This window comes from Galleria mellonella, unplaced genomic scaffold, assembly GCF_026898425.1.
Source record: "Galleria mellonella isolate WM207_F2 unplaced genomic scaffold, CSIRO_AGI_GalMel_v1 utg32, whole genome shotgun sequence".
Lineage (NCBI taxonomy): Eukaryota > Metazoa > Arthropoda > Insecta > Lepidoptera > Pyralidae > Galleria > Galleria mellonella.
The window spans coordinates 2995313-3020006 of NW_026442075.1; the positions used below are offsets into that span (position 1 = coordinate 2995313).

The 24694-nt window shown below is 33.3% G+C and overlaps 1 protein-coding gene across 4 annotated transcripts in view; it reads right to left on the reverse strand.

Annotated features, from left to right (window-relative positions):
* Positions 1-15878: 15878 nt before the first annotated feature.
* Positions 15879-24694, reverse strand: part of LOC113510874 (furin-like protease 2) — a 296007-nt gene continuing 287191 nt past the window's right edge. For all 4 annotated transcript variants that reach the window (XM_052896294.1, XM_052896298.1, XM_052896297.1 and 1 more), the window contains 7 exons: positions 24431-24664; positions 24111-24269; positions 23477-23616; positions 22657-22912; positions 18468-18559; positions 17629-17792; positions 15879-16266 (listed from right to left, as the gene is read on the reverse strand). In XM_052896294.1, coding sequence (XP_052752254.1) covers positions 16075-16266; positions 17629-17792; positions 18468-18559; positions 22657-22912; positions 23477-23616; positions 24111-24269; positions 24431-24664 — 1237 coding nt within the window. In that variant the 3' untranslated portion in view covers positions 15879-16074. The remainder of the gene's footprint in view (positions 16267-17628; positions 17793-18467; positions 18560-22656; positions 22913-23476; positions 23617-24110; positions 24270-24430; positions 24665-24694) is intronic.

Genomic DNA, 24694 nt, shown 5'->3' on the forward strand with positions numbered 1-24694 from the left:
ACCTTTTGAAAATATTATCTTTAATACGGTTTTATTTTATATAAATTTAAATTATGGACTCAAAATAATTGTATATTAAAATTATAAACTCAAAATAAATAACAAACATTTTTTTATACAATTTAGAATTACAAACAAGCTGACGGCCCACCTGATGGAAAGTGGTAACCGTCGCCTATAGACATGAGCAGTACCATGGACATAACAAAGTATACTGTTTCGCCCATGATACCCCCATGCGTTGCCATTCCTGAGGACTCAGATGTTATTCCTCTGTACCCAGTAAATTCACGCCAAACATCGGATTACATGCCAAGTTGCGCGAATATACCTATTGTTCAAAATTATGCAATTTTCATTGAAATTTTATTGCAGATTTTTCTTACTAATTGTCCAATCCATATAGTCACACTAAATTGGAATTTAGAACGAGACAATTAAGGTTTATTTTAATTTAGAAACAAAAATTGACACGTAAAGCACAATTCCATCCTAACAGATCACAATATGTCATATCACTACGTTACGTACGTTTTTTTTTTTATACAACTTAGAATGGCAAACAAGCTGACGGCCCACCTGATGGAAAGTGGTAACCATCGCCTACAGACATGAGCAGTACCATGGACATAACAAAGTATACTGTTTCGCCCATGATACCCTCCATGCGTTGCCATTCCTGAGGACTCAGATGTTATTCCTCTGTACCTTGTAAATTCACGCCATATCTCACCCTTCAAACCGAAACACAGGCATGCAAACACAGTTGTTTTACGGTTGAAACACGAATGAGACAAAGGTACCCAAGCAAACGACTTTTGTACAAAGTCTCCCTCTGGTATATTTAGATATTACTTGAAAAAGACAAATTATAATTTGATACAAACTTTTTATTTTGTTCATAAAATTTTATTGCCCTTCTTTCTGGTTAAAGTTGCATTTTGAATAGAACAAAAAAGTAAATTATAGATAATAGATTATGGGGGGAAAGGGACACAATGGAGATGGAGAATCTTCATCTACTGAGATCAATATCTATGATTACACACTTATGGAATCATTTGTTCATATTTTTATAATAGGTTGTATTTATAAGGAAATCAGAAAATTTTAAAAATATATGTAAATTAAATGTATATATAAATTAATCTCCAAACTGATAGAAAACAATAGAAAAAATCTTACCTCTGTCATATTTTTATGTATTAACAATGTGTAAAATAAAGTATAAATAAAATAAAAACGGTGTCAACGGCCAGTACTACGTTGAATTCAAATATAGAATTACTAGATGAAAACTTTGTACAAAGGTGTTTGCTTTGTTTCACCTACTTCTGCCGACAAGCAGCTATACTACAGTATTATATTATAGTTGGGTTCCGCTTTGAAGAGTAAAGTAAGACGGTGAAATTACCAAATATATCTGTGATATAAAATTATATATAACGCCCAATGTTATCTCTAGAATAGTACATAAACAATAGAAAAAAATGTCATCTTGATTTGTCATCTTTTATAAAAAGTGAATATTCACAACAGTGTAACAACCAAATATCTTAAACTTGCATTGCAAAATGAAAAAAGGTGTGCATCTCGTTGATCTTCAAATATAGAATTATAGATGAAAACTTTGTACAAAGGGGTTTGCTTTGATTTTCACCATCGTACAAGCCGCCATAATCTAGTATTATATTATGGACGTTGGCAGTCCTCCACCGTGCGTTTTTGAAGCATTTTCTTCCACGCAAGACGGAATCAACTTCCAGCAGCAGTATTTCGAACCGATATGATATAAGCATAATATTCTTACAAGTAACGCCCCAATGTTATCTCTAGAATTGTTGGCTGTGTTGTATAAAAAAAGCTGTGTTTCGGTTTGAAGGATATAGCGTGAATTTACAGGGTACAGAGGAATATCTTTATATAAAAACTAAATAAATAAATATTCACTATACAAACTAACGGCAAAACATTCAAACTTCTCTATGATATGAATATCTGGATTTAATCATAAAATAAGATTGTGTGGAACACAATTTCATTAAAGAACTAAACTACTGCGCTGATTTCGATAAAATTTCTATGAAACTAATCTGTAAGTATGTCCATTCAGATAAAAAAAAAATCCCAAATCATAAACCGATTATTTTATATTATATTATTTTTATTGATTATATTATTTAATGTTTATTATTATATTGTTTATAACCGACTAGATAATAAACATAAAAAATAAGCCGAATTAAAAATCTCTTTCTTTTTAAAATCATTGGGTAAATAGGTACATCTGAATATATAAATAAATCACTCTACTTCAGAAACTAAGCAAGACTTGTATTATAGGAATTTTATTTTTTTGGTGTATGAAAATGGTATGGTTACCCCGCCTGCGCTAACGAGATACGCTGGCGGAGCACCAGTGAAGGGTGATAGATGAGAATGAAAACAGGTCAGTTAGCCCATCATGATGAATTCATCAGGAAATAACCATGATAGTTTCCAGGGGAACCGCGAGGAGGTCGACCTGGTTGAGTATATTGCTAGCAATGGAATTTTTAGTCTCCATTACTAACAATCCGTTTCCCCCCTGTATTATGGGTATTAGACGACGAAGAAGTAAAAAAAGAAAAATAATTTATATAATGACATATATAGACATTAGAAAAGCTAACAATAAAAACAAATACTAGTCACTAAACAGATATACAAATATATAATAATGTATAATGTATAAAATAAATATACTCAAATACTTTTTAGTAAATACAAATAGTCATACTCATTAATACAAATGTTCTTTATATGTTAAATACAATCATTGTATGGGTTTGAATCCGCAACTATCAGAAAGTGAGGCATTGGGGGTCAATTTTGAGACACCTTTCTCTAAATTTTTTCTTTAAAATTAATATTTTAATTTGATAGTTTCATGATTGTTAGTAATGGAGACTAAATGCCTCATTACTAGCAATATACCCAACCAAGTTGACTTCCACGTGGTCCTCCCTGGAAACCATCGTGCTGAATTCCAGTCATATTCATCACGATGGAATAATTGACCTGCTTTCATCCTCATCTATCATCCCTCACTGGTTCCCCACCAGCGTATACTGTTAGCGTGGGTGTCTATTCCATTGTTATCCTCTAAAAAATGCCAATATTTAAGATTGAGGTAAATGTGACTTACATATTATGACATCAATACAACTTCATACTATAACAAATCGATAAGCAAACTACATTATTCAATCTAAACAAACCGCCATATCCCATAAATGCCTCCTTATCGACTTCAAGTTACACCCCACTATTGGGCAGAACCTTTTTTCTCGTATGTATGTATGTAAATAAATTCAATAACTCGCCTCCCTGGACACGAGACTGTCAAACGAAGCCGCTCGATGGCCGATAATTCAATTTATGCCGCTACCGAGAAGTATCGGTATCATATTTATAGTGTTGCCAGGTATTTACGCTATTTTCATATTTTTGGGACATCCCACTTTTTTAACAGAAACCGTAACAAAATTGTGAATATGAAAGTTTGTAAAGGTATTTGGATTTTTAAACTAGCGATAACCCGCAGCTTGGTCTGTGTGAATTATTTATTATATTATATGATTATAGGATATACAATGTGTTGTGTATATAATAATCCTACCTGTTAATCTACTATATAATTTATCTACATATTGAAGTGGCTGCAAATTATTCAGCATATTAAGCCTATTATTCATTACGCCTATAGAGTTACAAACATCCAAACATCTCACATTAATAATATTCATTTATTTATTACTGTAATGAATTTACGGGATATTAAACAAGTTTTCTTCAATAATACATTCTATGGAAACAGTGCATGCAAAATTATTTTTTTTAGGTACACTGAACCAACCCGACGAGGTATAACGGCGACGGAAGCATTGAGATGTTCAATTTAATACTTGATTTTTGCACAACCACGCTACCCGCCGTGAATTAAAATTCCACCGACATCATCTCAATGATTGACGGTCCAGTCCACTACTCTTTTACGCAACATTTCCTGCTACGTGCCTTTTAAATACGGATCCAACTACCCACAACGCTATTTTCGAACAAATTCGACGTAGAAGCTATGGTAGGAGTATTTTTAAGAATTTAGTTTGTATATATTGAGGGAGACTTTGTACAAAAGTCGATTGCTTGGGTATCTTTGTCCCATTCGTGTTTCAACCGTGAAGCAGTTGTGTTTGTATGACTGTGTTTCGGTTTGAATGGTGGGATATGTCGTGAATTTACTGGGTACAGAGGAATAACACCTGAATCCTCAGGAATGGCAACCCATGGGGGATATCATGGGCGAAACAGTATACTCTGTTATGTCCATGTTACTGCTTGTGTCTATAGGTGACAGTTACCACTTTCCACCAGGTGGGCCGTCAGCTTGTTTGCCATTCTAAGTTGTATAAAAAAAATGAAATAAATTCTTCGAAAACCGCTCTGATGTTACTAATTTTAACATCTTAGTATTCGAGTAGCAAAGGAAAATTTACACTTTTTACGAAAAATTCTTAGATCGCAATCCTAAAACGACAACATGTATAATATTTTTAAATTAGCAATTATTATCTTTTTACATAACAACTTGAAAACACTTTATTAGGTACAAAGATTGCCGTATGGTCCCAGCATAGGATGGGCCATCCTTTCCTTTCCCGTAAATTTCTTAAAAGGCAACTAAGAGAACTTAACAGTCGAGAGATGTGCAGCAGCGTCTCTCTTAAAACATCACCAAAGCCTAACTGCGGTTGCCAATCTGCCTGCCAAGCGCGGCAACTACTGGCAAAACCCCCAATAGAAATACACAGTTAAAGGCTGACCTGATGATGATGATGAAGTAAATACAATACCTATTGTATTAATCATAGCGTGAATAATTACTTAATTAATACTAAAACGAATAAGAAAATTATTTTCGTAAGAACCTAGTGAAGTGGACGGCAAAAAATAAAAAACTTCGGTGCGACCTTTTTAAAGGCGGTGCAACGACCACTTAAAAGGTGGCAGGTAAAAAACGGGCGCAGGCACCTTCGAGGTTAATTGTTAAGTAATATTGCACCTTTAATTAAACTTTATTATGTATTTATTTATAAATAATATGGACAATATTATAAATATGTTATAAGTGACTTAAAAAATAGGAGACTTAAATCATCTATATTTTTTGTACCTACATATAACCAATTATCCTTCTTAAGTTCTTTTTTTATGCAACTTAGAATGGCAAACAAGCTGACAGCCCACCTGATGGAAAGTAGTAACCATCGCCTGTAGACATGAGTACCATAGACATAACAGAGTACAATGTTCGCCCATGATATCCCCCATGCGTTGCCATTCCTGATGACTCAGGTGTTATTCCTCTTTACCCTGTAAATTTACTGCCATATCCCACCCTTCAAATCGAAACACAGCCATGCAGACACAACTACTTCATAGTAGAAACACGAATGGGACAGAGGTGCCCAAGCAAATGACTTTTGTACAAAGTCTTCCTCTGGTGGTCCTAAAATCTCCTTTTTGTAATGCTTAGGTTTTGCTCCTGGGTTGGTCCCATATTATTACTTTGTAACAAAATCTAAAACTATTATGCAGTAATAAATTATCCTATCTTATTATTATATATTGACCGTACTAGTTAAGAGATAAAATTTAAGGATCAAACGATAGATTGATAGTTCAACATTTATAAAACATAATTGTCCCCAGGTATGTCCCAGTTTACAGTTTCACTTACACCATCAAAGCCTAGATGTCCCGCTGTACCGAACTACTCGCAATAAACAAAAGAGACCGAACAATATCTTGCAACAAATAAATAATGTATGCTTTTTGTTTCAGGAAATATTTTTTTTCTACAAAAACTTTTCAAGGTGACTGATATGAATTGAATTATTTCAAGTTTACTAAGAAAACAAAATTATTGTCAGTTATGTTCATTTTATTAAATTATAAGTTTGACTGCTAAGAAAAAGGTGATCAAATACGTAATAATCAAGGCACACCTGCAATGCCTTTAGTGTTGTGGGTGATCATAGGCGGCGGTAGTCACTTACCACCAGGTGAGCCGCATGCTCGTTTGCCCCCTGTGTTGTAAAAAAAACCAACAACGCAATCGAATTAGGGTAAAATTGAAGTTAAATAGGCATCACCTTATCGAATATTTGACGTCGATTAGATATCGATTTTGATTTGATCGCAAATTGATTGCGTCTCGGTTTTACTAAGTTTATGAACGTCTCATTTAATTTTTCATTTATGCTTTTTTTTAAAAAAGAAACTTTATTATATATAATAAGTTAATATCGATCCCATATATTAAAAATACATAGTATATAATAACTATATCATTAATTGTGCCAAGTCAGTAATTTTTGTATTATTCAGTAGGTATCGTTAAAACGTCGATTCGAATATTTTTTAATGAATTAATTAGATTAATTTCTTAAGCCCAAGTTTGTACTAACACTATTAATTAATTATATATCTATTTAGTAATCGTAGTGACTAAATACAAGCTATAATTCGCCGCTTTGTCTTTATTATTCAAGATAAAGAATAACTTCAATATTAATCTGGGATTTTTAGGTAGGAGTATGTGCTTTCATAGAAATAAAAGAGATCTCTATATATATATATATATATATATATATATATATATATATATATATATATATATATATATATATATATATATATATATATATATATATATATATATATATATATATATAGAACAAATTTTTTAAACTGTTTAAAAACTCACACTAAGCTTTCTGAACAATACGCAATAGGAATTTACATTGCATTGCACTGAAATTATAATTCTAAACTATTTTATTTCAAATAGCTATGTAATATTAAATCTCTAACTAGGGATAGGTAATATTCTGTACAGTCCCGATATCTATATAATGATTTTTTTCTGGACGAGTTCGATTCCCATTTCAATACAAATACCAATCAGATGTATTTAAATATAATTAGATGATTCAATTGAATCCAATAATGGTATAAAACATCCAATCTTTTAACCGAAACATCAATTTTGTCATTTTTTAGCGATCTAAAGTAATAAATTTTTATAAAGAATTTATTAAAAATTATAGTGAAATTCGAATAACTGGATGACGGTAACAATATAGAACGTCTCGGCATCAGACCGCGACACAAAGCCTGGTTTAATAAAACCTAGTTTTAATTAACCAAGCCTTACAGCTCTATTCGTTAACAAGTCAAAATACTCCAATTTGTGTGTTCATTCTACCAACTTTATTTAAAATTATAATTAAAAAAATACCTAATATAATTATTAAAAAGTATTAAAAAATACAAGCACTAGAGATAAACACTATATAGTACACTATATATATATATATATATATATATATATATATATATATATATATATATATATATATATATATATATATATATATATATATATATATATATATATATATATATATATCAGTGAACGAATAATGGCTGAAATGATGATGATTAACAATATTCCTTACCTATATATTATGAATACTGGATATTTAATATATGTATTAAATATCCCTTTTACCTCCGAAAGGAAATAGTACAAGGAGCAGGCAAAGAAATACAATTAATGAATTGAAGTTTCCTTATTAATAAAAAACTTGATTCGACTTGAAACAGCAAAAAAGCTATTACCATAGAAGTCGACTGGATAAAATTTGGCAAACTTCGTTTATAGCTAAACATAATTATTACGCTACTACATTGAATTTGTAGTCTCTGAACTAAGGATAGCCCTGACGAGCGTCCACCTCCGAAAGGAAATAGTACAAGGATAAAGCAAAGAAATACGATTAATGAATTGAAGTTTCCTTATTAATAAAAAACTTGATTCGACTTGAAACAGCAAAAAAGCTATTACCATAGAAGTCGACTGGATAAAATTTGGCAAACTTCGTTTATAGCTAAACATAATTATTACGCTACTACATTGAATTTGTAGTCTCTAAACTAAGGATAGCCCTGACGAGCGTCCACCTCCGAAAGGAAATAGTACAAGGAGGAGGCAAAGAAATACAATTAATGAATTGAAGTTTCCTTATTAATAAACAAAAATTGATTCGACTTGAAACAGCAAAAAAGCTATTACAATAGAAGTCGACTAGATAAAATTTGGCAAACTACGTCTATAGCTAAACAGAATTATTACGCTACTACATTGAATATTTTCATTACATTGGACTAAATCTTTTTATTTACTGCTTATTTTTTTTTTTTTTTTAATATAACGTCTTTCAATTAATTAAAAATATTTTCGATACCTTTCCCAAATATACAAGATTCGATGTCTCAACCCGCCCCGGTGGTCATAGCCGGTAAAAGGCCCTTAATTTATCTTTGGGGAGAGTCGAGGGACAAAAAAGAACGGTACAAATTCGGATAGCGATTTTTTTACGGTCCTTGTCTATATGTTAATGAGACGGACGATCAAATATAAAAGGGAGAGTATTTAAGTCGAATACCGAAACGGGTTCGCGTAACAAATTGAAATAACATAGGTCACCGTCAATATTCGCACGGACTACGTGGATCTATCAAGTTTGATTACGTGGCCTGTGAATGTAGTCACTTGAAAATATGTTACAAGTAAACAGGTTCGATCGTATTGACACCATTGCAAAGTGGAATTAGTGTTGAATTAATCAAGTTGCTTAAATGTTAAATTTTAATTTATAACATAACATCCAATTAACTCTGGAAAATCAATACAAAATATAAACGATCTGAAATAATGTTTTTTTTTTTATACAACTTAGAATGGCAAACAAGCTGACGGCCCACCTGATGGAAAGTGGTAACCGTCGCTTATAGATATGAGCAATACCATGGACATAACAGACTATACTGTTTCGCCCATGATACCCCCCATGTGTTGCCATTCCTGAGGACTCCGATGTTATTCCTCTGCACCCAGTAAATTCACACCATATCCCACCCTTCAAACCGAAATACAACATAACTAACCGAAATATAACATATGCAAACATAACTGCTTCACGCTTGAAACACAAATGGGACAGAGGTACCCAAGCAATCGACTTTTGTACAGTCTCCCTCTGGTATAATTATATGAAATTGTTTTAAATATATATATATATATATATATATATATATATATATATATATATATATATATATATATATATATATATATATATATATATATATATATATATATATATATATATATATTAAATAACAAAATTCATCTTCAACATCTACATTAAGAGTTTTCTTCTTCATTTTCAAACAAACCTTAATTAGAAGAATAAAAACAAGGAATCTTATAGTAAGGAAGAAGGAAGAACATCAATATTATCAGCTGATCGATCCCAATTTAAAGAACTGACTGATCTGACTACACCATCACCTATCATCACACACTACAGCTAACCCGCCAACAGTATCTACTCATACAGTTTAAAATACTCAATAAAATGTAGGTACATTAAAAGAAAATCATAATGTTTGCCTTAGCATATAGGTATAATTTAAAGTTACAGGCATAAGAGAACAAGAACTTAGCAAAGTTCTAACATTACCCGCAGGCACCGTAGACTGGAGAAAATGATTTACGCAATATAGGTGCTTCGTTTAAAATTAATAACGTAACAGACATTTGCGTTCCATCCATCATTTCAATATAATAGACAACCTTTACATATTTACTGTGAAGTACCCGCACACATATGTATGTATGACAATAGGGACCAAAACTAGAGCACACAGGTGAATCGCGTATTATTGTCTGGGATCGAAGGGTACCCTTGTTATTTGGACCACGAATACATTACTAGGCCAATATATGGGCCTTGTTATTTGCATAGTATTGTCCAGCGTATTAACATTTAGACTGGTCCGGGCCGAAGGTACTAACAATAGGTAGGTAGGTACGTACCTTGTTTTCAGTACAGTACGAGATCCATTGTCGAAAGATGCCAATGTCGCTTGGAAGCTTTGTTTATATAGAAATTACTAACTATAGTTTAAATAGAACTTTATGTTACCAAGTTATATTTTAATTACCATAGAAACTCACACTTATAGTGTATACTAGCGGCCCGTCCCGGCGTCGCACAGGTGGACATTTTTACATTTTAAAAAGTAGCCATTAAGACTGCACACGCGACGGAAGCTTAAAAATGGAATAACTTCTCACGTTTTCTCAACATTTCTCTTCACTGCTCTGCTCCTATTGATCGTAGCATGATGAAAAGTATACTATAACCTGCCCAGGAGTATGAAGAATAATTGTACCAAGTTTCGTTAAAATCCGTCGAGTAGTTTTTGATTCTATAACGAACATACAGACAGACAAACAAAAATTTTATTGATTGCATTTTTGGCATCAGTTCATTTTCATTTAAGAGTTTCCTCTTGTCGGTGTAACTAATTCATGCATCTTCCTCTAGCCAGCTCTATCCCAGGCCATATCCTTTATCTCCCTATACGATATGACGCCTAGTGTTTCCTTTATCTTTGTAGTTAAAATATATAAAAAAATCGTCATGTCGTGTAAGGTGGCCCAGTATCATCATTGGCATCAGTATCGATCACTAATTATCCCCTGATAGTTATTCTGGAAATATATTTCATGTACAGAATTGACCTCTCTACAGATTTATTATAAGTATAGATATATGTATATTTTTTGCAATAATAATATCATCATCATATCATAGGACTCCCCATATTGGAGGAATTTGCCAATAGTTACCACGTTTGGCAAGCGGGTTGGCAATCGCAGTTAGGCTTTGGAAATATTTTAAGAGGGACGCTGCTGCCCACCTCTCAACCATTACGTTTTGTTAGCCACCTCTTATGACATCCACAGGAAAGGAAGGAGCATTCTATGCTAAGACCACACGGCACACAATGCCACAGGGTAACTCAATTGGAAGATGCTTGACTTTAATCTAACGTCCATATTCATAAAAACGTCACATAACCTCTCATAAATCTTGACTTTCTTTGCACCAACTTTTTACGAAAGAAAGTAACAAAAGACTTTAATAGCTTAAATAGATTTGTAAGCTATTTTAGTTTTTATAAATAAGGGGACAAGGCTCCAAAATCGAATCCTTGTTTAAACTTATGAATTTTAAATTTGTTTGGATCATTTAAAATTTGTCGTTACTAGCTTCGTGGCTCGTGCTTCGTAGCAGATAAAGCCGTCATCTGGTAAACCATGTCAGATGTCATCGCGTATAACGATGGCGGCCTGGAAACTCTTGACATTAGAGGATGCCACTGACACACGTTTTGTCCAAAATTTAGGATTTAGGAGTCCAATTTCCAGGATTTTAAATCAGATGAGAGACAATTCTAGGCCCTAATTTTATTCAGATCATAACATAACTCTTAAAATTACATGCTACAACGAACATGTTGTACAAATAAAAAGCTTTCAAAATGGGAAATTTTGTTAGCAGACAAATTATCCGACGTCCGCACAGGCCTTTAACGTCACCCTACTAATATTATAAATGCAAAAGTTTGTAAACATGTTTCGATGTTTGTAGGTCGCGGAAGCATTTTAATATAAATACTACATTGCCGTTTTTTTGGTATTTCATAGTATTTCACTATAAAATATTAATATTTATGTATATTATACATATCATAGATATCATGATTTTAAATAAAACAAAAAAAAAAACAGGAAAATAATTTAAAATTTTCCAGGAAAAAAATTCCACTGGTTTTCAGTCTAGAATAATGGTGTGAATTCACTGTTTCAGTTTTTGTCAACCTGTCACTTACATCTTGTATATAGGATTATATATAAGAATATAGATGGGCTACTTCAGTAACTACTACCGGTCAGTAAACATATTTTTTCTTTATACAACTTAGAATGGCAAACGAGCTGACGGCCCACCTGATGGAAAGTAGTAACCGTCGCCTATAGACATGAGCAGTATCATGGACATAACAGAGTACTGTTTCGCCCATGATACCCCCCATGCGTTGCCATTCCTGAGGACTCAGGTGTTATTCCTCTGTACCTAGTAAATTCACGCCATATCCCACCCTTCAAACCGAAACACAACTGCTTCACGGTTGAAACACGAATGGGACAAAAGCAATCGACTTTTGTACAAAGTCTCCCTCTGGTGACGCGGACAAAGTCGCGGATTTAAGTTACTAATATTATAATTTCCTGAAGCAAGTCCACTGTCATAGTTGTGTTACGTCTATGCTCTTTTATATAACACTTTATATTGAGTAGTTGGCGACTAACTAAGAGCACTGCGACCGACTTCCACCTAAGAATTATTTCTACTCCAACTGCGAGCTTAACTTCTTATATATGACATTTGATATAAATGTATTAATAAAATACAGGGCAACATTTACGAATAATAATAAATAAGTGCCATTATTTATGAATGAACGAATGAGTATACTTTATTTGCATTATAAAATATAGGAAATAAGCAAGGCAATTTACAAACACAACGATACAATTGTATAAGTACAGTAAGGCGGTCTTATTGCTGACATATCTTATTCTATTATTTATACTTTATATTAACCGTCGATTGCCACTGCTAAACATAGGGAGGAACATTCCCAATAAGGAGAGTTTTGCCAGTAGTTGCCACGCTTGGCAGGCAGGTTGGCAACCGCAGTTAGGGATTTTGTGATATTTTAAGAGGGAAGCTGCTGCCCATCCCTCGACAATTAAGTTCCCTTAAACGTGTGTGTGTTTATTTGTGTGTGTGTGTTCTTGTGTGCGAGTGTGTGTGTGTGTGTGTGTGTGTGTGTGTGTGTGTGTGTTCATGTGTGCGTGTATACGTGTGTGCGTGCGTATTCTGTGTAAGACATACACGTAAAGTGGACAGGAGTAGAATAAAAGTAAAAATTCTCGTTGACATAGACTTCCATTTTATTACAAATATTAATTGCACATAAGAATATTTCATACAAAAATATATTCTTAATTAAAAAATTCCCACTAAAACAAATTACAAAATCGTCATAGAAACCGAATCGAGTTTCAATATAAGTGTATGAAACTTTTTAAATAAGCTTTAAAATCATGTATCAATAAGATTCAAAATCATGCAATTAGGTATATAACAATTAAAAAACTCGTTCGCCATTTATCAGATGTCAAGAAGGTTTTCTATAAAATTCTAAAATCAATACTAAAATAATCGTATAAATAATTGTAAACATAATAAATTAAAATTACGCATTTTATATTTTGAGACCAAAACAATTGAGAGGCTGATAGTTTTTGTGACTTAATTTTTGAATTAGGTAATAATAAAATTTTGTTGATAATATTTTAAAAATTCAACAATCTAGCCAAAAACCCCTATAAACATTTTGTGACGGTAAATGGTAACAGTTCCTCTTTGATACAGTGGTATTAAAATTTGTGATCATTACACATACTCGTATTAGATTGTTATCACATTCCATACATTACAACTATTTAAAATTTATTAGATTCTATTTAGGTACATAGATGCGAAATAAAACTTACGTGACAAAATACAAAACACTAAGTATAAAGATAATTTTCAGTTTTGTGACTAATAAGAAATAGTACAACATAATATTCGAATTTTCCTAAATAAAAAAAAGCAAAGGATTTCCTACTTAAATTCAATAATAAACACATGACAAGCGAAGTATATTTTAACTAAAAAAATTATACTTTGTCTATGATCAAAAAAAGTTGGCGCCAAAATGATATTCGTGTTCCAAATTCAATTTCAATATTGTACATATACATGTATGGTAACTTCTGAACTTACGAACTAGGTATATTACAATTAAATAAAGTAATTATAATAATGTACATAATATTGAGACGTCGTTTAGAAGCCGATTCAGATCTTGGGTTCGTCACGATCAAGTAAATTAATGTGGCAACGACTATGGCTCATGCTCAGTGACTTTAGGCGCGAATTTGCTGTTACCCAGAAATTAGAAATTCATAAACAACTTTCGCAAGTGACTAGACCAGTATTTTCATAAATAATAATAAACAAGATCATGAGTGAGAATTTATTTTTAACAATAAATTGTATTATACTTTTTAAACTTTTTAAAATAAACAATTAGAATCGACGAAGAGCATTAAAATGAGAGAGCTAAAATGGAGAGACTCCTGCATCTTATTGTCTAAGTGAGGTTACAAATTTCTTTTAAATTTAAACACTTAAATTCTTTGACTTGCATATTCTATGACCATTCTATGACTTTATAAGAAATAAAGCAAGGGATTTCTTTATATGTAAAAAAAGTAAATTTTATATATACTCTATATTGAGAGAGATCGAATGTCAATACTACCAACTGTTTTATAGGTTTTAAAAAATCGTTATTTTCAAACGCATTCTATATTTAATTATAAATCAGTAAAACCATGGACAATATACATAGAAACTATAGAACGACAGTGAAGTTCTAATAGATTACATGTTGTTAATTGTTCTAAGATACATATAAAAATTCACTTAACAGTTATATAAAGTTTAAAGCGATTTTATGTTTAATTATTTATGTTTAATAATTATCGGTAAAACCATAGACAATGTTCAGCATACATGGAAATTATAGAGCAAGTGTGAAGTTCTAACAGGTTAGTTGTTGTTAATTGTTCGAAGATACACATATGTTAAACTAACACCTACAAGTTTGACGCAAATACTAAAGTTCAACGACATGGGCACGTTGATTCCGGTCACGTGGTCGTATTGATTTCTTGTCCGTAGCCCAAGTTCTGCAGAGGTTTACTGGACGGCTATTGATTCTAAATCACCGTCATATCATTTCACTTATATTCAGTGTATCAGTTTTAGCTTAGAAGGAAAATATTTCTAGTTTTTGTTCACTTTTTCGTTCAAGTTTTTTTTTTTTTATTTACCTATAATGTTAGTTTATTATCTTTAATAATAGTTCACTTTCTTGCCAGATTTTTCTATATAGATTCTTTTAATAAGCATAACATTATAACAGAGTTTGTAATAACTGTTTGAAAATACCCCCCATGCGTTGCCATTGATGAGGACTCAGGTGCAAATGCTTCCTCTGTATTCCCATAAATTCACGCCTGATATATAAATGGGATGATATTATCAAGAAATTGTTTTAAATATATATATATATATATATATATATATATATATATATATATATATATATATATATATATATATATATATATATATTCATTTAACTATATTCATACTTGATATAATAAGGTACTTGGAGAGACAACCCCATCAGAAATTATCATATAATTTTTCAAATGTTAAACAAAAGAAAAAATTATATCTAAGAGAGATTAATAAAAAAGTTGCGTACATTATGATTTCGAACACTTAGCAATTATTATACTAAGTTTACATTAAATTTAATTTAAAAAATAACAAATAGAAAATAAATAAATTTGAAAATACTGGCAAAGTATTCGAGACAGAATATTCTATATTAAATGGCAGTAACAGCAAACCCGTTAACTAAATTAGAATTAGACTTCCATATCACAATATAAAACGGCTCGGGACCAATTGGCCCCTATCGTAATAAGAACATTTTGTTCAAACTTACAATTTACATTCTAACTATATTACATACGTACATAACGATTGCGACTCGTGTCAACTCCATTCGACCATCACGAAAACGATCGCACTTGCCAAAAATATATTCGAATAAAAAAAGATCAATTATGCTTTTATATTTTATATGAATACTTTGTGATTTTCATTTATTGTGTCCAATGTTATCGTTGTAAAATAAAATGCTAAAACAGACTTTCGAGCACAACTTTACAGTCACTTTACAATGGAAGTAACAGTTATCCTTTATCGAGACTCCGATCAGTAATTCAATAATTTGTTGTGACCGCGTATCACTAATTAAACTTATGTAACGTGTTAAAATCACAAACGGCATTAATTACACCGTGGCACACGTTAAAGGTACGTACACTTACGTCTACGATCACAGTGCGCGCTATATAGAATGTTCCAGAAGTGGTTCCTTTTCGTGTTCGTGTTCGGCCGCTTGCTCGGTGTGCTCGCATACGGGGAAAGTGGTGCGAGCGTTCAGTACAGCGACCTCGCCGTCGTCGGTGCACGCGAGCGGGGAATACAGGATGTCGCGAGCGCTTCGCGAACGCGGTCGCGGTTCCCGTGCGCTACGCATCTAAAGAATAAAAAAAATATGTCAACAATATGGTATCTAGTTATGATAATTGTAATTGTCAATCTATAGCAATAAAGTAACATCACCATGGTGAACCCGTTACTGGAGATAGTACCCATCCCATATCATACTTACTATTTACCATGCTAGTAATATATAGCGTGTATAGATTATTGTAAAGCATATATATGTCATACCTGCCTCCCATTGGGTTGGAATAAACAGAAACAATGAAACGTCAAATACTCCGATTCAAACATACTCCATTCGCTTCCTCCACATTCACAGCTAATTCAATCAATCAACGAACATACTATTATTACATAATATATGTAGATACTACTTATAAGGACCAAATACGAGAAAATAGAACTTTAAGTTATCACTATTATTTATTCTGTATTTGAAATCAGATAAAACGTGTGTGAAAAAAAATTAACATGTAAATATAACAGAAATTCTACAATATTTCAATGGAATAATCTAATATTAAATCACACCCAAAATGACAACTGTCAGATACGCACTCAGATAACTAATTGTATTTGCATTTTGCAATAGCCAATCGGTATTTGATCGTAAATCATAACGAAATCACTTCCGCGTTGAATGATTTCTATACAATTTACATAACTAAACGTAATTGCTATACTGAACATTTCTGATGTATTCGGTCACCCCGAATAGTTTGTTAAAAACATGTGTTCGTATAAATAATTGACCTATTTAGCGATTATTCATACGCAATATACAAATAGTGATGTTGCTGTTATTTTGTACTTTGACACTTTAACTGTTTATTATTTCTTGGTGGGAAATACGCAAAAGTGCCAGAATATTAGTATAACAAAATACTAAAATAATAACATTATTCCATGTGGCAATGTCATAAAAAAGTAAACAGCAGAGTGATTAATAATAATAAATTCTTTTAAGGATAAAAGGAGAGTTAATAATGGAGACTAACAGCGTCATTGCTAGCAAGATTAATATCCAATTATCAGATCGATCATCACCTCTCCCCCCCCACTCCTTCGAAACCATCGTGATTAATTCCTGGTCAATTTCTCTAACCCGATTTCCTCCTCCACCACCCTCATTCACTTTTATACCGATAGCGCAAATAATATTATAGTTTCAATGAATGAATTTATTAACAACATACTTATGAAGAGATAACACTCCATCACACAGCAAATCCTAGTGTAGAATCTAGAATGATTCAAAAATATAACTGTTGCTTTTGTCTAGAGTTATTTTTACTATTTATAGTTATTTACATTTATGCTATTTTTTTTTTCTATATTTTATCCAAAAATAAGTAATCTTGTGGCAAATAAGACTATTATCATTCTATCTCACCTGTAAAACTACCAATACAGAGAGGAACAGCCCCGCGGCGACCGCGCACACAGTGAGCGTGACGGCAGCGACGCTGGGTGCGGCGCGCGTGCTCGGCGCGGTGTGCAGGGCGGACCACTCCGCAATACGCCTCTTACCAGCCACCGACGAGTTTATGCATTCGCCTGTAACATAATACAAGGTAAAACCACATGTTCAATATATCTGCGCTGTTGCTGTATTCATTTGTCAATTGAAAAAAAAATACTAAGATCAAAACTAGATCTTGATGAAAAGTAAATAATTAACCTGACTATGAAACAGTTTGTCGATGATCAATCATGGCAGTATAAGTTAAATAGATTAGAAACACAAGAAGCAAGGTAAAGAGGCGGAGGCGACAATGACTGCCTTCGTCGCTAAATAACGATCCCAAGTAATCTCGGAATGAATAGGAGTAATTAAAACTTGAAAATTAAACGAATAATAAAATTAACAAACAAATGGACGATGATAAGTTTAAACAATTTCGATTGATAAATTTTAATAATAAATTTAATTATTTCAGGTAAGTTTCACATAAGAGGGATCGGACATCCCTCAATACACTTTATACATATATATTGGTTTTACATTTGATCTTACCTCGCCTAATGGTAAGCGATCACAAGATCTAAGCAGGAACGTACTTACCCAGAAATATTTATTCATTATCAACTTGAAAAGTTCCAGATTCTACTCCTCCAGAAACACAGAACCAGCTTAGACATTCCATTCCTTAACTGTTTAGTATTAGAAACGATGATATTTTCCCTAACAATGGCACAATAAAGAGGCCATTATTGATACTAAACACTCACCGGTATCAGGATGACAGTGGCAACAGTCGGGCCCGGCCGAAGTGTTGGTCGACGCGCCGCCCGAACAACACGGCACGCATTGATTGTTTAGTCTGCACAAACATTGTATACATTACATAATGATATTCATACCTAACGATCTTTTTTTTACAACACACCTGGTGGTAAGTGACTACCGCCGCCCACGATCACCCACAATACTAAACCTGCCTTGGGGGTAAAGAGATTGTTAGCAATGGGATCTAACAACCCCATTGCTAGCAATCTTACTGATCAGGTCAACCTCCACGTGGTTCCCCCTAGAAACCATCGTGGTTACTTCTCGTGGAATTCTTCACGACGAGCTAATTAAGCTGCTTTCATCCTCATCTATCATCTCCCACTGGTGCCCTGCCAGCGTATACCGTTAGCGCAGGCGGAGTTACCTTTTCATTATCACCAATTTAAAAAAAAAACAACCTGTCTTAGCTTCATGCGGATAGATAAGTAGAAGATAGTAGGATAAGTGAAAATCTGTATTTTTATACTGTGATAATGTATCTTCCTGTAGGTGACAGAATTAAAAAAATCGGTAAAGTATTTTTTAATTAATCCATTACAAACAATAAATCAAATCTCTCTTTATAATATACATTTAGTTAATTTTATTTGCATTCATTTAAATGAAATTAAATAAAAAGCTGTTTTTTTCATTTCAGTTTTTTTCATTCATCCATTGAAAACAGTAGTTATTTTGTTTTAATTTTTTTTTTATACAACTTAGAATGGCAAACAAGCTGACGGCCCACCTGATGGAAAGTGGTAACCGTCGCCTATAGACATGAGTACTACCATGGACATGACAGAGTATACTGTTTCGCCCATGATACCCCCCATGCGTTGCCATTTCTGAGGACTCAGGTGTTTTTCCTCTGTACCCAGTAAATTCACGCCATATCCCACCCTTCAAACCGAAACACAGCCATGTAAACACAACTGCTTCACGGTTAAAACACGAATGGGACAGAGGTACCCAAGCAATCGACTTTTGTACAAAGTTTTCCTCTGGTGAACCTACCTACAATAATTTCATTAGACGATGTAATAATAAATTTTACTGGTTACAGCAATACACATGTCGAGTGTGTTTATCTGTGTTCTTTTGAATTACTAAACATAAACGCAGAACGCTGTCGGAGAGATCATATTGAATAAATAATAGAATTAATTAATTATATATCGAATACGTACGCGTAGTAAAATATATTTTTTTTGTGCAATATAGAATAGCAAACAATATACGGCCCACTTGATGGATATGGTACCGTCCTGTAGACAAAGTTCCCTCTGGTAATATGAAATGGTTAAAATGAAAGATTTTATATAGACGAGTTATATCCGATATCTATATATTGAGTTCTTCTGGACGTTGATAGCCACCTATTGCGATGTCACCTATATCAGTCAGATATCTATATTCATAACGTTCTTCACTTCGATATTATATATTGGATAACAGTTAATATATCTGTTTTTGGGCCAATATATGTATAGATACTACAATATATAGATATTGTTATATATTACCCATCCTTAGTTTATTTTTTAGAAAGAAAACTAATAAAAATGAGCCTCATTTTTATTTAACCGGAAGAATCCGCGGTTTCAACAGAATATAATGAAAAAATATAATGTACATTTATAAATGTACCACTAGAAATTTTGAGTACGTTTTGCTATTCAATATTTCAATACTTCTCCCATATTTAGAACTAACAGAGTTTTTCATCGTGCCTCCCACCAAATTGTTTATAATTACTCCTCTCCATCCAAAGGTTGCCTGGAAGAGATCGCTCTCGGACTCGATAAGAACCCTTATTCATGAGTATGGTTCACGGTCACGCAATGCTGCTTTCAACACAGCGTGCGTAAAGCCGATATAAATAAGTTCAATATAGTTGGCTCCCGACAGTTATTAACAATTTTTCTGTCTTTTTTTAATTAAATAATTCTGACGTAATCAAACTTAGGTATGAACCCTTTTAAAAATAACTCTTTCCAATCTAACTGACCAAATAAACATCACAATTCACAATGTGAATATTCGACGAACATCTGTTAGAGGTCGCTAAGTCCTTTCACTGTGGCTTTAGAGCTCTTGAGTCATCTCGAGCCGCCCTCGACAGCTCGCACATAACATGTCTGCTAAGGGCTCGAAGTCCTCAATCAAAAGCGCTTTTGTGTCATATTAGACAGTTGTGCTTAACGCCCTTGTTCGTGGAAACGGCGAAATAACTTCTGCTCGATTGATGGAAGGTTCCGTGAATCGGAGTCACTGCTTATTACAAAGGCTCTCCAGGAACGGATATGGGTAAAACGTTATTTGGGTAAATGGAAAATAATTATGTGAACATTGATCAGAATATTTTAAGTGCCTACATATGTCTACGTTTGGTGTCGAAGTTAAATTATACATTTTAGTCCCAACCAACCGTCAAATCATCCCTAATACTTGTGGAGGGTTGCTACTTTTATTAGTATTGTATTATTACATAATTAATTTAAATTCAATTTGATTTACTTAATTTAAATTTCAAAATGATACGCAACTAAAATCACGATCTTTACAAAAACGTCATTTTTTAATTATATTTATTAATACTACTTTTTTTTTATTTTTTATTTAGTACTTTATTGTACACAATAATACGTAATAAAAAATATGACAGAGGTAAGTAAATGTACAAAGACGAGCTTCACTCTATAAGAGTTCTCTTCCAACAAACCCAAAGTGGAAAGGAGCATCAATCAGCCACCGGCTATAGCGGTGTACAATACAATACTACAAACAATAAAATGATTTTTGTAAAATTAAAAATATAGTTATAGTGAAAATTTTTCAAAATAAAAAATAACATCATCATAACAGCTTTTAACTGTCCACTGCTGACATAAGCCTCCCCCTTAAGGGGTTTTGCCAGTAATTGGCACGCTTGTCAAGCGTATTCGCAACCGCAGTTAGGCTTTAGAAATGTTTCAAGAGGGACACTGCTGCCCATCACTCGCCGTCCCTTAGTCGACTCTTACGACACCCACGGGAAAGGTAGAGGTGGCCCCTATTCTATGCCGGGACCACACGGCCACTAAATAACTTTATACCTATATATAATACAGTAATAATTAAATTAACTGACGGTATTACTTTTCATTTATTTATTTCTGTCATAATTTTGCTATATTTTTTAGTCCTATTTAGTAAAACTCGTGTCTAAAGTAAAACTGAGAATTCACTATCTACGAAATATCATCGAGTCTGATAAGTTATCGTACAAAATAAGCGAGGAATCCGTTTCGTATGGAACGCGCTCGAGGGAGCATCGTTGGATTTCGGATTGCTATATTCTCTGATGCTACTACTTGTATAATTTCCGTTATTCCGTAGCAAATGGGGCGCGCTACCGCAGAGCGCTGCAGGTTGTATATATCTACTCGATTAAAAACAATAAAAATAAACATCGCACATAAATCTGCAACCACAGAGGAACTATCGAATTTGTTTTTTTCTTTTCAAGAGAATTCAATTTTTTTTTATCACGAGAAATTTTACATAATTTTAATTCCATATTTATTTCTACCTTTCAAACTGAAATACAGCCATGCAAATATAACTGCTTCACGACAGAAACATGAATGTGATTGAGGTACCCAAACAAACGACTTTTGAATAAAGTCTTCCTGTGGTATAAAATACTTTTTCACATATTTATTTATTTATTTATAAATGATACACCAACAATATGTTTACAATAATTACAAAAGTCGAGACTATGTATAATGTTATGGCGTGAATTTACTGGGTAAGAATACCACCTGTGTCCTCAGGAATGGCAACGCATGGGGGGTATCATGAGCGAAACAGTATACTCTGTTATGTCTATGGTTCTGTTCATGTGTATAGGCGACGGTTACCGCTTTCCATCAGGTGGGCCGTCAGCTTGTTTGCCATTCTAAGTTGTATAAAAAAAAATATAACGACCTTTGAAATAGCTTAGCGGACAATAGCTTAAAATGACCACGAAGCACGAAATAAATGACAAAGTATTTAATCTGAGGGTTGAGCCGTCGTCAAATGTTCCACCAAATACGCAGTTACCATTTCAAGATTACAAAAATGTCTTTCCACTTAAATCTAAACAAACAGTATACCAACCTGTCTAGCCTTAGCGGTCTCGAACATCCTGCGCAACTGAATTGACCAGGGCCCGAGCATGTTCGACACGTCGAGTCGCATGATTTACAGGTCCCACTGCTACTATCGTAATACTGTGAGCCGAGGCACTCCATACACAGTCCACCGTCAAGCATGAATCGCGGCGGACAGGACTTGCAATGGAGTGGGCCTGATCCGTCGCATTCACGACAGTAATGGTGACAGTGCCGACAACCGCCGACGGTTTGGTAGAAACCTAAGAAATAGCGGTTGTTTAAAATCGCATGAAGACAAAAAATATTCACAAAGATGTATTTTAATATAACAACTACTGGATTAACTTACTTCTATTGTAGTCGAGAAAGTTTGACTAGTTTCGGAACCAACCGGGACACTTAATGATAAACGACTGTGATGCGAGCGCGAGCTTGACTGAAACTAGTCAAGCATTCTCAGTGTATTTCAACAATACACGTTAGTTAATTTGGTAAATATAATGTGTACTTAGAAAATTTTTAATAATAAATGTGCAAAAAATATGACATCTAAACAAAATTAACTACTTTCAGTTTTTTTCTCCGATATGTAAGACCTTGATTATCACTCGAAGTAAAAGAACACTAAATGCATCATCTATTTACAAACATATACATTTATATAAGCATAATGTAAAAATCTAAAAGCAAATTTAATATATCTGGCTCAGTCAAATAAGAAGACGGTCTATCTAGTGCGACGAGACAATAGTCACTTGCAGACGTATAAGTGTAAATTGTGGATATTCATCGAATATTAATTATTTGCATATTATCATATTTACCTTGTGGACACTCAGGATGGCACTCTCCGGCGGCAAGTCTCCATCCTTGTGGGCACGAGGCGCACTGGTCCCTACGTGGACCCATACACGTACGACATGACAGATAGCACTTGGAACACATGCCACGGTCCGCATAAAACCTAACGAAAATAGCACATAAATTAAACAAATCTGATGCAAAAATAATCGTGTACATAACATAAAATGGTTTGTTTTAATGAAGATACAACATAAAATACAGAATAATATACATATATAGGTATTCAGGTGATGAAGAAACCTAAACGGATTTATTATGATCTCATGGACTAGATACATTCTGATAAAGAAGTCGAGTCATCGAAAGGCTTTTTTTTCATAGCAGATCTATTAAAACTTTCAAAATGGAGACAATAGTCCAAATGAGATATAATATAAAAGGGCTTTATTTGTACATTTTAAAACTAGTTCTTATTTATTTTTACACTGCGTAGTTTTTAACCTAGGACCAAAAATGAGAGAAAAAATACTATTTTTTTTTAAATACTGCAGTTGTATTTGCCTTACCACTTAAAGATACATATACGTGGATAAACATTTAATACAACAAAAATAGTATAGAAATTATTATATCGCGAAAGTAACAATTAATTACCCATCAGCGCAAGAGGTCCTACAGGCCCCAGACTGCAGTCGTAAAGAACCCGCGCAAGCAGTACAGTTGAGACGGGATACGCAGTCTGCACACCCGTGCACACAGCCTACGCATTTGCCTGCTTCTGGGTAGTAACCACGAGTACATTCTGACACACACCTAAAATGAAATGTATTGGTTACAATAAAATAATATAGTTAATTTATTAAAAAACTGTTAAACTATACATGTGAAAACAGAAGTAAATGAGTGTTTTAAAACTTCTTCATTAAAATTTGTTTATGGGCTAAATACAAATTAATGATTTATTAACCACTTACTTATAATCCTGAAGTAAATCAGGAGATGGACAAGTCAAACAATGGGACTCGTCTTCGCCGAAACATGTTTCGCAGGCTGAGTGACAGGGATGGCATCTTTGTCCATCAGTAAACTCTCCAGCAATGCATCGCTCCGATCCCACAGGTACACACTTATTTTTTTTATTTAACTCCCAATTAATATCACAGGTAAGACAGAACGCACTTGTACATGTGGTACAACCAACTGGACATCTACAACAGAATAAATATTCATTAAGATTT